This window comes from Eptatretus burgeri, chromosome 5 (genome assembly GCF_056783735.1).
Source record: "Eptatretus burgeri isolate ZD-2024b chromosome 5, Ebu_testis_v1, whole genome shotgun sequence".
Lineage (NCBI taxonomy): Eukaryota > Metazoa > Chordata > Myxini > Myxiniformes > Myxinidae > Eptatretus > Eptatretus burgeri.
Window position 1 is genome coordinate 112,828,672 of NC_140965.1, and position 14,078 is coordinate 112,842,749.

General features: G+C 43.7%; 1 protein-coding gene across 2 annotated transcripts in view; it reads right to left on the reverse strand.

Moving 5' to 3' along the window:
• LOC147027167 (CUB and sushi domain-containing protein 3-like) overlaps nucleotides 1-12,435 on the reverse strand; it is a 1,179,270-nt gene extending 1,166,835 nt beyond the window's left edge. For both annotated transcript variants that reach the window (XM_085883358.1, XM_085883360.1), the window contains exon 1: nucleotides 12,119-12,435. In XM_085883358.1, the coding sequence (XP_085739484.1) occupies nucleotides 12,119-12,209 (91 nt within the window). In that variant the 5' untranslated portion in view covers nucleotides 12,210-12,435. The remainder of the gene's footprint in view (nucleotides 1-12,118) is intronic.
• Between the last annotated feature and the right edge of the window lie 1,643 nt (nucleotides 12,436-14,078).

Below are 14,078 nucleotides of genomic sequence, written 5' to 3' on the forward strand. Positions count from 1 at the left end.
ATATATATATATATATATATATATATATATATATACCCTCCATCCCCACTGTGTCTGGGTACCTATCAAATTTCAGATTAAAACATCGACTGTTTCCGCTGCCACTACTTTCCAGAGAGATCTTTCCATGCACAAACCACTCTCCGAGTGAAACATGCCTGGCTCAATCTTCTTCTCCACTCTCAAGCTATGGCTCATGGTCCTGTCAATTCTGCAAGAAAACTTCTGCACTTCTTCCTTGTATACTCTTCATTACCCGAACCACCTCGATGGGATGCCCTCATAATCAACTCCATTCTCATGTCAATGGAACCCTCTCAATGGCAGCTTTGCCCTTCCTCAGATGTGGTGACCAAAACTGAACATGAGATTCCAGATGAGGTCTCACTAAATAAGGGAGACGAAGTCATTGAATTTCGTTTTCAGTCTGTTTTAATCATTGTCATCATTATTATTATTAGCCTGTCCCCCCACGCAACAGGAGATTTTTTTTTTTGTATACCTTGTCGAGGCTCGTGTGAGAGCTAACACACAATGCACATCAGGGGGGGGGGCATGAGATAAGGGGGGTGGGAGTGGGAAGGACAAAACAGTGGGGAACAGAGATATTAGGAGATCTGTGGAAGGGAGAGGGATGGGGTGGGAAACATGGGGAATACAAGATGGACATTACAGGGACTTTCAGGAAGGAAAGCAGGGAATTTGAAGGAGGTGGGCTTGGGTGGATTATCGGGGGTAGAAAAGATTGAGGATTTGGATGGGGGATGATAAGAGGTGGTGGTAAACAGCTGTTTTGAAGGCCTGGAGGGAAGAATGGGAATGAATAGAGTGAGGGAGTTTATTCCAAAGGTGGTGAAAAAGAGGAATGAAAGAGTGAAGGTGAGCAGTGATTCGTGATTTTGGTAGTTTTACCAGAAAAGGGGTTGTTGGCGGACCTTGAGCACCCTGCTGAAATGTGGTGGGGACAAATCGCAGAGAGAGCAGAGGGGGGGGGGCGAGGCTGCAGAGGAGACAGTGGAAGACAGAAAGACCACCGACCAACCTGCGGTGAGAGAGTGAGAGGCCAAAAGACTCAGCCTCATTGCGGGAGATGCCAATGATCCAAAATGCCTTGGTTTCCACAGTGTGAAGCTGAGAAAGGTGCGAGGCAGGAGCACCAGCCCAGAGGGGAGAGAAGTACTCCATCAGGCTGCGGATGAAAGCTTTGTAAGTGGTCAGGAGCTCAGGTGGGCTGAGGAAGGACTTTGCACGAGGGAGGATTCCCAGTCGACGACTGTCTTTGGAGGTGAGGTTTGAAATGTGGTTTTCCCAGCAAAGATCATGGCAGATCGTGAGACCCAGAAGCTTGAAAGAAAGGACTTCTTCCAGAGGATTGTTGAGAAAGTGGATGGGGGGGGTTCTAAACGGTCTTTTGGAGAGACATAGTGAGAGTGTGAGATTTGTCCAGATTGAAAGACATGTTCCATGTGTTGGACCAGTTTGTGATTTTATCCAGATCTGCAGTGAGCGAAGAAGCTGCTGCTTGCCGATCTGAGGGATGACAGATGGTACGGCAGAGGGTGGACTCATCAGCAAAGAGATAAAGAGGATTTTCCAGAGTCGGAGAGATCATTGATGAAAACCAGAAAAAGAACAGGACCCAGAACGCTACCTTAAGGAACTCCAGCCTGGACAGGAAGAGGGGATGAGAGAACTCCATTTAGGGCCACACGTTGACTGTGACAGGAGAGGAAGTCTGCGAGCCATGAATGGAGATGGCCTTGGATACCATAGGAAGAGAGTTTGATGAGTAGTGCAGTGTGCCAGACTGTGTTAAAAGCACGTGATATGTCCAGGGATACGGCTCAGATTTTATGTCTGGCATTGAGGACCTCCATCCATTGATGGGAGAGCAGAAGCAGCATCGCCAGGGGAGAGTTACCTGGTCTGAAACCAAATTGATGTTCGGAAAGCAAGCCATGGGAGAAGACGAAGGATTTAATGTCTGAAGCGATGATGGATTCCATAACCTAGCTGATGATTGGGAGAAGGCTGATTGGTCTGCAGTTGCAGGGATCTGTTTTTGTACTTTTTTAATGCAGGGCATTAATGTTTGCTGATTTCCAAGGAGATGGCAGATGACTTTGAGCAAATGAGAAGGTGAAGAGAACAGAGAGAGAGGGTGAGCAAGAGCAGAAGAGCAGGTTTTTAGGACACGTGGGCTGATGCCATCTGGACCGGTTGCAGAATCTGAATTGAGGTTTGAGAGCAAGCTCTCCACCTTGTCAGGAGAAAAGGACACAGAGTCCAGGGACAGTTGGGTGCGACTGGGTAAGGTGGGTAGAGAAAGTGATGGGTTTTGGACACAAGATTTAGCTGCAAACACCGAGTTTAGACATTCAGCTTTATCACGTGCGGTATCAGCAGTGCAGCCATTTGAGGTAAGGGAGCAGATGGAGGGGGAACATACACCAGAAACAGATTTGATTAGACGCCACCAGGATTTTGAGGAGGTAGAGAGGTTTGAAAGTTCAGACTTGAGCTGAGAAAGATGTTCTTTTCTGGCTCTCCTGAGGGTAGATACACACTTGTCCCGAGCTTTATGGAAGGAACTGAGATTACCCTCAGTTGGGAGATGGGGTTTTGCGAGTGTGTGTGTGTGTGTCTGTGTCTGTGTCTGTGTCTGTGTCTGTGTCTGTGTGTGTGTGTGTGTGTGTGTGTGTGTGTGTGTGTGTGTGTGTGTGTGTGTGTGTGTGTGTGTGTGCGTGCGTGTACCTGCGCACGTTGTTGATTGTCATCTCCATAATTCTGGTTTCGGAAGGTGGGACCAAGCCCTCCCAGAACTCGAAGTATCCACCTTCATTTCAGTGAAGGATCGTGATTCATGGCATAAGTTGTGAAGTTGTATTGTTCTCAAAGTTTTGTCCCTAGGGCTCTTTTCAGGATCGTCACTGAGCCCCGGACAGCGTCCAACTCCAGTTTATTTGTGGTAATGTTCCCAGGGATGGTTTGTTCGGATCTTTGTGAGGTTCTTCATCATTCGCGATGCCCCCCTGATCACTGTTACAATTTCAGTACTCTTCAGCATCCAGGATCTTTTCACTTCATTCTTGAGGTCTTGATATTTGGTCATTTTCTTGATTTCTGCATTATATTGACTGAAATCACTGGATACTGAAACCTCAATTAACAATGCCTTCTTTGCATTTTTGTATCTGAGTAATATGTCCAGTTACAATGCTTTGTTTTCTATGTTCATGCTGGATGGGATCATCAGGCATACGTGAGCATTATTTCCTCGTTTTCAATGATTGCTCTTGGTTCATGTTTCCATGAGTTATATAGAACTGGGATATTGAAATTTCTAGACAAGTTCCAGTGGATTACTCCACATACCTTGTGATTTTGTGTGTGTAGTTGTTCTGACATAGGTTTTTTTTAGCTTATCGGGGATTTATATTCCAGATAAGGTGTTGTCATCACCCGCAGTCTGTCCACCCGTCCATCTGTCTGTCCATCCGTCTCCGTTTTCGTTTTCTCCGGCCAAACCGCGGTGCCGATCCGGCTAAAAGTTTGCAGCAATGTCCCTCTCCTGACTGGGAACAGGATTTGCAAAGCTCGTTCTGGTCACATGACTTCAAGTATGTCAAAATGGCCAACTTACTTAATTTCTTCAAAAATCTTCTTCTCCAGACCCACCAGTAAGTATGCTACCAAATTTAGATTGGAACATAAGGACATGGTACTGATGTTAAATTGTGGAAGCCATTCTGATCAGGTGATCGAAAGTGTGTCAAAATATTTTTTCTCTCGACCCACCTGTCAGAATGCTAACAAATTTGGGTTGCAACATTATGGCCGGGTCGGGATGTTAATTATATTGTGGAATTCATGCAGATCATGTGACCAGAGTGTGTTAAAATGGCCGACTTGGTCAACTTTTGGGAAAATCGCATTAATTGCTTTAAAAATCTTTTTCTCCAAACCCACCCAACAGAGTGCCACCAAATTTGGATAACCACATTAAGACAGGATCATGATGTTAAATTGCTGAGGTCAAGTCAATCGAATGACCGGAAATGTGTCACAATAGTGGACTTCGTAAAATATTTGGAAAAATCACATACATTCCTTCAGAAATCTTCCTCACTGTACCCACCAATCAGAATTCAACCAAATTTGGGTTGCAGCATTAGGCCAGGGCCAGATAAGCTACAGGTCCAGTGGTCCTATTTTTTACATCCCGATCGGAGGTGACTCGTGCTTTTTGTCTCCACCTTGCAAAATCTACACCTGTCCGATTGGTTGAGTTCTGCCATTTTTTGAAAAAGCCATTCATGTCGTGATTATAAATGTCCTTGGTCTTGGGCATTTATAATGATTCGTTCTCCATCCCAATTGTGCTGACCTCTTCTTAGCCATTGTCGTGATCCTTCTTTGTCTATCCCCAATCAGTCCAACTCTTTTGTTATATATTTCCCTGCTCTTTTGTCTTTCTTGCAGTTGTCACGAATTATATATATATATATATATATATATATATATATATATATATATATATATATATATATATATATATATATATATATTCTGTTGGTATTTCGTCTTGTATTATTACTTTGTCTTTGTTGCAATTGTTGGGGCTGCATTTGTTGCTGGTTCAGTTTGGTGTGTGACATCCTCTATTTGCACCAGTTTTGGAAGTTTTTTAAAAGGTGAGCGAGAGATTCCTTTTCTGTCTTTTTGTGTTCATGTGTGCACAAATTGCATTCGGTAGTCTGTTGAACTTTTCACGTACTCTGATAATAATCTACAATCGTCGCTCTGTGCACTTGATCGAGTTCCATTAGGTCACCACCTCCTTCTTCTTTCCTCGGCAAGTACATTCTCGGGATGCATTGATTTTTGTGGAAAATTTTGTAGATAATAAGGAGTTTCCTTGTTCTGATATCTCGTTTTCTTACTTTCGCTTGTGGCCAGTTTACGATTCCACTTTTGTATTGGAACACTGGTACGGCTAGTTGGTTTATGGCTTTGATTCTACTACTTTCATGGCTTGTTGTGTTCATGCTTGAGTACAAAATGTATTTGGTAGTCTGTTGAACTTTTCACCTACTCTGATTATAATCTTACAATCGTCGCTCTGTACACTTGATTGAGTTCCATTCGGCTGCCACTTCCTCCTCCTTTCCTCAACAGGTATATTCTTCGGATACATTGATTTTTGTGGAATATTTTGTTGATAATAAGTGGTTTCCTTGTTCTGATATCTCGTTTTCTTATTTCTGCTTGTGGCCAGTTTACGCTTCCACATTTGTTTTGGAACACTGGTCCGGCTAGTTGGTTTATGGCTTTGATTTTACTCCTTGAGAGGTTTGTGCTCAGGATCAGCCTCACTCTATGCAGGTTTCTTTGGTAATTGTTTTGTGCATTTTTTGATGACATGTTTGATAGCCTTCTTCTCCTCCAAGGGATTTATAAGATGCTTCGTTGTCTAGCTCCTCTATTGTTGCATCCAGGTTGATTTTTATGTTGTCTATTTTTGTTGGTCAACCTTGTACGAATGTGCACTTGGCACACTTATCAAGGTGAAATTACATTTGAATGTTGTCAGAGTACCGTTTCACTAATTTCAGTTGTTCTGCCAATTTTTCGTCGTTCGGTGAAAACAGTTTTAAATTATCCATGTCCAGTAGACGTGTTACCTTTCTTGTTTCTTTGGACGTTCTTTTATTGGTTGTTAGGGTGTAGCCGTGCCATTGCTCATTAATGAGGTTACTTAGTGGATCTAGATCCAGGCAAAACAGGAGGGGGGAAAGGCTGTCTCCTTGGAAGATCCCGTGTCATATCTTCACTCCTGGTATTTTGCTCTTTTCTTCGGAGTGCTGCAGGATTAGTGGGGTATTCCATAGATCCATAGCTTTCTCAATCAGACGGTTTATTTGTGGGTTAATTTTGTAGATTTGCATGCACTTTATCATCCATGAATGTGGGACACTATCAAAAGCTTTTTTTATTGTCCATCCAGGCAGTGGACAATTTAGTTCTTCTTGTATTGTGTCGTTTTCAAGTATGGCCTTGTTTAGTTGTGTGTGTGTGTGTGTGTGTGTGTGTGTGTGTGTGTGTGTGTGTGTGTGTGTGTGTGTGTGTGTGTGTGTGTGTGTGTGTGTGTGTGTGTGTGTGTGTGTGTGTGTGTGTTCAGGCCATCACCGTTTTACCATTTGGGCTTTTGTCATCAAATTTTCAACAAACCATGATTGTGAAAGTATGGAGAAAATAATTAAAAATTGGGTCAAAATGTCAAAAGGCAAAAATCACAGTGAGTACAAATAGACCTTATCAGCCCACACTCAGTGTGTGAAGCATGAGATGCCCCAATGTTTTTTTTTTATATTTACCATCGAAGTTCAGTGTGTCAGTTCAGGCCATAACGTTTTTACTATTTGAGCTTTTGGCATCCAATTTCAACAAATCTTTATTGATGAGAATAGGGTCAACAGAAATTAATAAAATGTACAATTGTTTTTTTAGCTGTTGATTTCCTCAAGTTTAGTTTGAGTACAAAGCAAACTAAAACAGGCTTTGCTTGTTATTATTGTTCTTGCATGGCAAATAGTATACTTGACAACCTGCTTTGGTGAGGATAGCAATTTTAAGCAAGATTCGGTGACTCAGGATATACTGTATTTGAAAAACAAAATCAATGAAATTTTGTCCAAGAAAAAAGAAAGAAGAAGAAACAAATAATGTTGATTAAATATTATTCCAAGACTTGATAAATAATGAATTGGTTGGGGACTGTCAAGGAATTTGTGAAGAGGAGGTAGTATGAAAATGTTCGATATTAAAAATGATACAAACAAGTGAAAATCCTTTTCATAAGTGATGTCATTAATATCTAAGAAAATATAATCATTCTTCAGTACACATGTGCACTCCGAAGGATTAAACAGTGGGATTGAGAAAATGAAAGATCTTTGAAGGATTTCTTAACCATTTTGGGATTTATGCATGAATGTAAAGGAAAAAAAGGCTTTCAAAAGGTATCTTAGTTATTGATAAAGAGGTCAAAATCAATCGATTGCCAGCTATCAATAAATATGCATATTCTTCGGAATGAATCGGTTATAATCAGTCCATACACATCATGGACGGCAGACATAGAAGACAGCTGCAATTTGTTTGAACCAGTTGTATATGAAAATAAGATAATTCAGCAGCAGAATGGTGTTTTGTAACTTTTAGGTGTAGCAATGATGGAAATTGGAGGGAATCAGAGGGAGTCAGAGGGAATCAGAGGGAGTCAGAGGAAATCAGGGGAAAGGAGTTCAGGGCTAGGTTTCTTGATTGCTTCCCAAAGGAGCCAATGATTAGAAAGACCTTGATAGATTACATTAATGGAAGACTCTCTACAACAAAGCAGAACAGTAGTTGTTTTGTTTGTGGTTTGGTTATCCTCGCACCATTACACTGATAAGGCTGCCGATGCAGTTTCATTGGCTAGGGATGACACGAGTCCGGACGGGTCGCAACTCCCACACAGGATACTTGACTGAGGGTGCAGTAATTTACAATTTGTTCAGGGTGCCAGCAATAGCTGGCCTCCTCTTAATGAAAGACACTCGAGATCTTTCATTTCCACCAAATAATGCTGGTAGACAGGGACGCCCAGTTTAACGTCCATCCGAGAGACGGCACACACTGATTAATCACCCTTCCCGTGAAACACCAGGATGATAGTTTCGAGCTGTGTCGAGATTCAAACCCAGGCTTGGCAGCTCAGATATGCACCTCCAGGCTATCTTGCCAGACACAGAACAGCAATTACCATGAGAGAAATGTCAAAGATGCAGCAATAACTGGCTCTCGCAGAAGAATAAATGAAATGAAACCACAAGCCACCCCCACCGATTCAACCCAGTGGTAAATCAAACCCCAAACATCAGGAGAGAAATAATATGAAATATGAAGAATCACTGATTAGGTCAAGGATCACAGGTCAGCAATGGACTACCATGAATGGAGTATTTGTAAGTACATATATATATATATATATATATATATATATATATATATATATATATATATATATATATATATATGCTGTAAGCACAATTGTAAGACACGACTAATTGTGCCTATGACGTTTGGTAGTGATGCACAAAGTGGTGAGAGAGAGGAGATTGGAAATGAAACAAGAAACAGAGAAAGGGGAGGGAGGGAGAGGGAGGGAGAGAGGGAGAGAGGGAGAGGGAGAGAGATGGACAGCACAGGACAGAGATGGATATTGAAATAGAAAAGGTAGCATGTGTTGCATTGTGCCAATTGGAATCTCGATGGTGACTCTTGTCATGTTAAAAGAAAGTTACAACAAGGTGTATAGTCTTTTTAAAAAAAATCTGAAATGCATAATAAATATGGCAAAGTCAAAAATGAATTACCTATGCAGTACGTGCCATGGCATACAATATACAACCTAAAAGTAAGTGTGGCTCCGGTCTCATCGCTCTGTTGAGTTCAACACTATTAAAAAATGACATAGATTTTGTGACCGGAGTAAGGGTCTGACTACTTAGACGCTTTTGCAAGATGATTTCTGCACGACTGTTATCAGGACCACGGAAGTTGAATATTCAGATTGTGAATAATATTCAGAACTGTCACTTGGTGATCCATCAAGAAAACTCATTCTGGGAACTCAAATTGATACGGTTGGCTGGGAAGTTCAAAATTGTGTGCATTTTTGAATTCCATCACAACGTTTGCTCACACTGCTCGCTTGATATTCAGAGCTGGACCGCGGCTTTGTCACCGGTAACGTTACAAGGTTACCCAATATGCTGTCTCACTAACTTCATGCTGAGGCAGAGAACAGATCATTTATCTGTTTTACCGACCTCCAGGGCACTTTGCCGAAAAAATTTCTTCTTCTTCTGACACGCTTGAAGCGGTGAACCCCCAGACGGAGAAGGGGGTGCCCTCTCGCATCCCTTCGCGACATCCTTGAGAAGGACACCAGTCTGAGTGGCGTCGATGCAGTCGATGAAAACTCTTATTTTGACGAAATTATAAATTCAACTCTTTAGCCGACATTCTTGCAAAAATCCCAAAACAGTAAATTGATCCGACAAGGTTTTGATTCTCCCCACACATTGCCCTAAACGGTTACAGATACAGTACAGCAATTATTGGACATGAGAGGCAACCAGACTTGATAGGAACGAAAGAAAACTATTTGAAACCGCAGTGAATGCTTGGAGATATGTGATGGACATTTTCAGATTTGGGTTTCATTGCACAGTGTATGATCCAATGACTCCCGTGGCACATTCACAGCCACTGGCAAAATTAACTTGAGCGAGGCCTTTTATGATTCCTTTGCCACTTCAATGAAAGCCACAAAACAGTATTTTTATTTGTTATCCTATCTGCCTTGAGACTCGTATAATAAGTTTAATCGTGTTTATGGTTTCAGCAGATGTAAAGGGTGAAGCCACTTGCTGAGCAAACCAACCTTGTATTCTGTCCCTTATATTCCACCGGAAGATCAGGTTACCAAATAATTTGCTGGAAAGATAGAAGAATCCAGGTCGTACTCCATTGAATTCTCTCTTCCTCTCCCTCTGCATCTCTCTCACCGCCCACAACACAAAACAGGGCTCTTTTTCAATATAAATGGATCTGGGTCTTGTTGCACGTGGTACTCTCTTTCTTCTTCTCCTTCTGAGTGTTACTCAAGTACTGCATAACGGTTACAACTAAACCTTTATGAGGGTTATGGGTAATTAATTTCAATTACGACCGAGCAACCGAAAGAACATATAATTTCACCAGATTGCGGACGTTACGGCTTTTAAAACGTTTGTCCTCATGTGAGCCTGACAAAGCCCGAAAGCCAAAAGGTCTCCTTCATTTGCACGTTTGCTTGTTGGTACATTAACGCATACGAGTGATGAATCTCATACAGGCTTGAGAATATTCAAATATGGCCTTTACTTTCTGACTATTGCACATTGCTCGATGATGAAGTACTTCTCCGATGATTAATTGGCACGTATTTGTCTTGGTCATGGTTTAATTCCAAGGTTATGGTTACCCGATGATTCAGCTACCTTTGAGCATCACCGTCAAAGGAGGGGTGGGGAGGAGAGTCCAGATCATTGATATTATTTTGAGCCAATCGACTGTTCACAATCCTGTATAACACCAGAGAGTAATTACACAGCCTGCCGACCATGCCAAGGGTCATTGTTACTTTTATTTTTTTTAAAAATTAAACTAAATCAATACTGGAATTGATCAGCGGGTTCGTGGCCTCACATCTGATTCACCACCGAAGCGGAAGATGGGTGCTGCCACAACAGTCTTGTCGAGGGATATTCCGCAGATGCTTGTCGTTGCCTTCCCGGTCCAAATGCATGATTTAAATGGACTCGGTGATGTGTTTTGAACGGCTGTCCGAGTCCGGGAGGTGGGCGGTTCAAATCCAACCGAGTCAACCTAAAGCCTTGAAAAATGGTACATGCTGTTTCCTTGTTTCATACTGAGGACTTAACGATACAGCATGGACAGAAACAGGTTGGCAACCATTGCGCAGGCTTTATGGGCCTAATGGCCTCCCTCTGGGTCAAAGTTCCTTGGAAGAAAACTCATGTAATTGCAAGCACTTGGAATTTAGTCATGCTACCGGCGTACAACAGCCTACCATTTTCCAAAAGGCAGCATGCTGTCTTAAACGCCCAAGACAGAACAGCCGGCTTCGCACTCCCCTACCCCCTTCAAAAAGCACAGCTCACTCTACGTAGCAACGCCTGGCCTGAGGAGCACTTGGTCAACAGCCTGCAGTCAGTCCGACCATGTTAGGATCCTAACTCCACCGTGACTCCTCAGAGGCACATACATGGGTGAAGTCGTTGGAAAAACAGAAAACTGCTGAAATTAAAATGAGGGCGAATGTTCGGATAAAAAAAATATTTTTAAGAAATAGAAACACAAACAACAGGCTCGTACGAGTGTCTTGGCATGGACTTACTGATCGTCCCTCGAAAATTCAACGTCCGGATCGCAGGTGAGACGGCTGAAGCTCGTGCAGCCCCTATGGTCGTCACACTCCACCAGGTTTCTCATTTAGCGTCCGCATTGCACTTTTGTAGTCGGATTCCATCCAAATGCTGCCGCCAATCATGTTTAAAATATGTTTCCCTTAAAGAGCAGCAGGTATGTTTAAACTCGTGCCTTTTTCAAGTGAACTTTGACCGTCCGTCCAAGTTGTTTGTAAATTAGACATCAAATGAAGAGCGTGCTTTGTTGCCATTGACGTTCCCGGGATCGGTATGCGCGTTTGTGAAAAGGTCTGGAGCCTATTCGACCCTCGTTCTCACTTTCATGCCATCCCTATCCGAGTACAACAAATTATCTTGAAAGGCAAAGATCGAGCCGTTGTGTGATGTTCTTAACAAAATTAATGTACGAGTTCAAGTCCATCTCTCTGGGAGTGGTGAAACCACCTATTTGACGAAACGATGATGTGAATAACAACCTCCAGGGTAACACAGAGAGACAGAGACACAGAGACACAGAGACACAGAGAGACAGAGAGACAGAGAGACAGAGAGACAGAGAGACAGAGAGACAGAGAGACAGAGAGACAGAGAGACAGAGAGACAGAGAGACAGAGAGAGAGAGAGAGAGAGAGAGACAGAGAGAGAGAGAGAGAGAGAGAGAGAGAGAGAGAGAGAGAGAGAGAGAGAGAGAGACACATTCCAAGGATGGAGCAAAAGCAGAGAAAAGGGTGCATGGGAGGATCAAGACCTTGATTCTAATCATGTGCCGAATGATACCCCCATTGTATCATCAACAATGGATGTAGATGGTATTCCGTGGTCATCGATGATATGTCTGTATGTATGGATGGATGGATATATGGTTCGGCGACTTAACGGTGATAGGTCAGAAAGCAAATGGTAAGTCAACGGCACAAGCTACATGGTCGGGAACAAAGGAAAGGTCTTTCAACAATCTTGAATGGAATACCATAATAGGTCAGGTCATCATTTACGGTAGAATGGCAAATGTTTACGGTGAGTGAATGTTATTTTTATGTCAACGGAGAGCGCACGGGCGTCCCTGAAAAACATACCGCCACTGAGCCCTATGAAGAGCACTGCGAGGGTCGCTCCAAAGACCCTCAGCGCCTCAGCACTCTCCCGCCACCCTCGAGCTCCATGCATTGCACGCGATCGCCTCCTGCGCTCTCCGGGCGCGGCCAATGGTACGAGCCTGGTGCTTGGGGGTCCACGGGCGAACAGCTGATCCCGCACTCGGTGGTGCACGACGCCCCCCGTGTCCGTCGACGATCCGCTCCGAACCGCGTGCCGCGACCACCCGGTTTGCTCGAGTCCTGCAGGAGGGACGCGCGTGGAAATGAGCGCCGCGGGTTCTGCTGCTTCGCACCGGATGAGGGAGGGCTGGTGGGAGAAGGGGCAACGGGGAGGGCAGAAGGGGAGGAGAGACGCGGGATATGTGCCAGGCAGAGGTGTACGAGAGCTGGAAGAAGGTATGGAGGCAGGGGGCACGATCATTAATAGGGGACGTGGGATGGCGAGTACCAGGTTAATTGCAACCAGAAATTTCCTTACGGGCTGGGGTCCCACATGACCTGTCAAACCACTGACAGGTGCAGCACATTTAAGGGTAATGGATGGGGGAGGGGGCAGGTCTATTGGGCGACATTACACTCTCGAAAGGTACTCGACGTGAAGGGGGAGGCCCTGGACCCCCGACCTCCTTCCGCTCCCGGTGGGGAGAGAGAGAGAGAGAGAGAGAGAGAGAGAGAGAGAGAGAGAGAGAGAGAGAGAGAGAGAGAGAGAGAGAGAGAGAGAGAGAGAGAGAGAGAGAGAGAGAGAGAGAGAGAGAGAGAGAGAGAGAGAGAGAGAGAGAGAGAGAGAGAGAGAGAGAGAGAGAGAGAGAGAGAGAGAGAGAGAGAGAGAGAGAGAGAGAGAGAGAGAGAGAGAGAGAGAGAGAGAGAGAGAGAGAGAGAGAGAGAGAGAGAGAGAGAGAGAGAGAGAGAGAGAGAGAGAGAGAGAGAGAGAGAGAGAGAGAGAGAGAGAGAGAGAGAGAGAGAGAGAGAGAGAGAGAGAGAGAGAGAGAGAGAGAGAGAGAGAGAGAGAGAGAGAGAGAGAGAGAGAGAGAGAGAGAGAGAGAGAGAGAGAGAGAGAGAGAGAGAGAGAGAGAGAGAGAGAGAGAGAGAGAGAGAGAGAGAGAGAGAGAGAGAGAGAGAGAGAGAGAGAGAGAGAGAGAGAGAGAAAAAAAAAAAAAAAAAAAAAAAAAAATAAAGCAGGAATGACGTTCGATCACGAATTGAGAGCCGTGGTTGGAACTCAACTCACTCGTCCATCCACCACCCCTCAATGAAGAAACACCAACCTCACAAACCCCATCGACCACAATCTAGCGATTTCTAACGAGCTAGCTCTTCTTCAAATCATAAAACCCAGGACCTTGAATCGACTTCCTCTTTGCTGGAGTATTATTTTTATAGCTTGGAATACCTCTTCGTGTCTCCTTCATTCAGCAGATCTTTTCCTGAGCCGGACAACAGCGTCACCCTGTGGTCATTGACGGGTTCAAACCCGAGGAACGGGCGGCGCTCCTCAAGCTCTCCGAGCCAGGACAAAAGCATCGACGACGGATTATTCATTTGAACTTTTATAAGCTGTTTGAAATGTCTTTGAAACTGAAATGTACATCCATTCCTTTTTGTAACCTCACCTGTTTACCTTCTTCAGCTCACCTTTTATCTCCAAAAGATTACGACGAGTCGAGATGTTGAAAGGTCAAAATGACCACATTTCCCTAAAAATTCAACTGAAGACTCATGAGGTCGCATGAGGTCATGATGATGTAATTGTAAACTTTGGGTTCTTATTATTGCACTTCCAAATCCAGAATGCCTGAAAGCTGTTATTTCTGAAATTGTGTTTATTATGAATTGTTTTTACCGGCAGAGTACCCGCACAATGGGCGATATTGTTCCAAGTATGCAACACGTTCTTCTGATGCATACCTTTATTTGGGCGGTGTATAAACAACTAACAGCT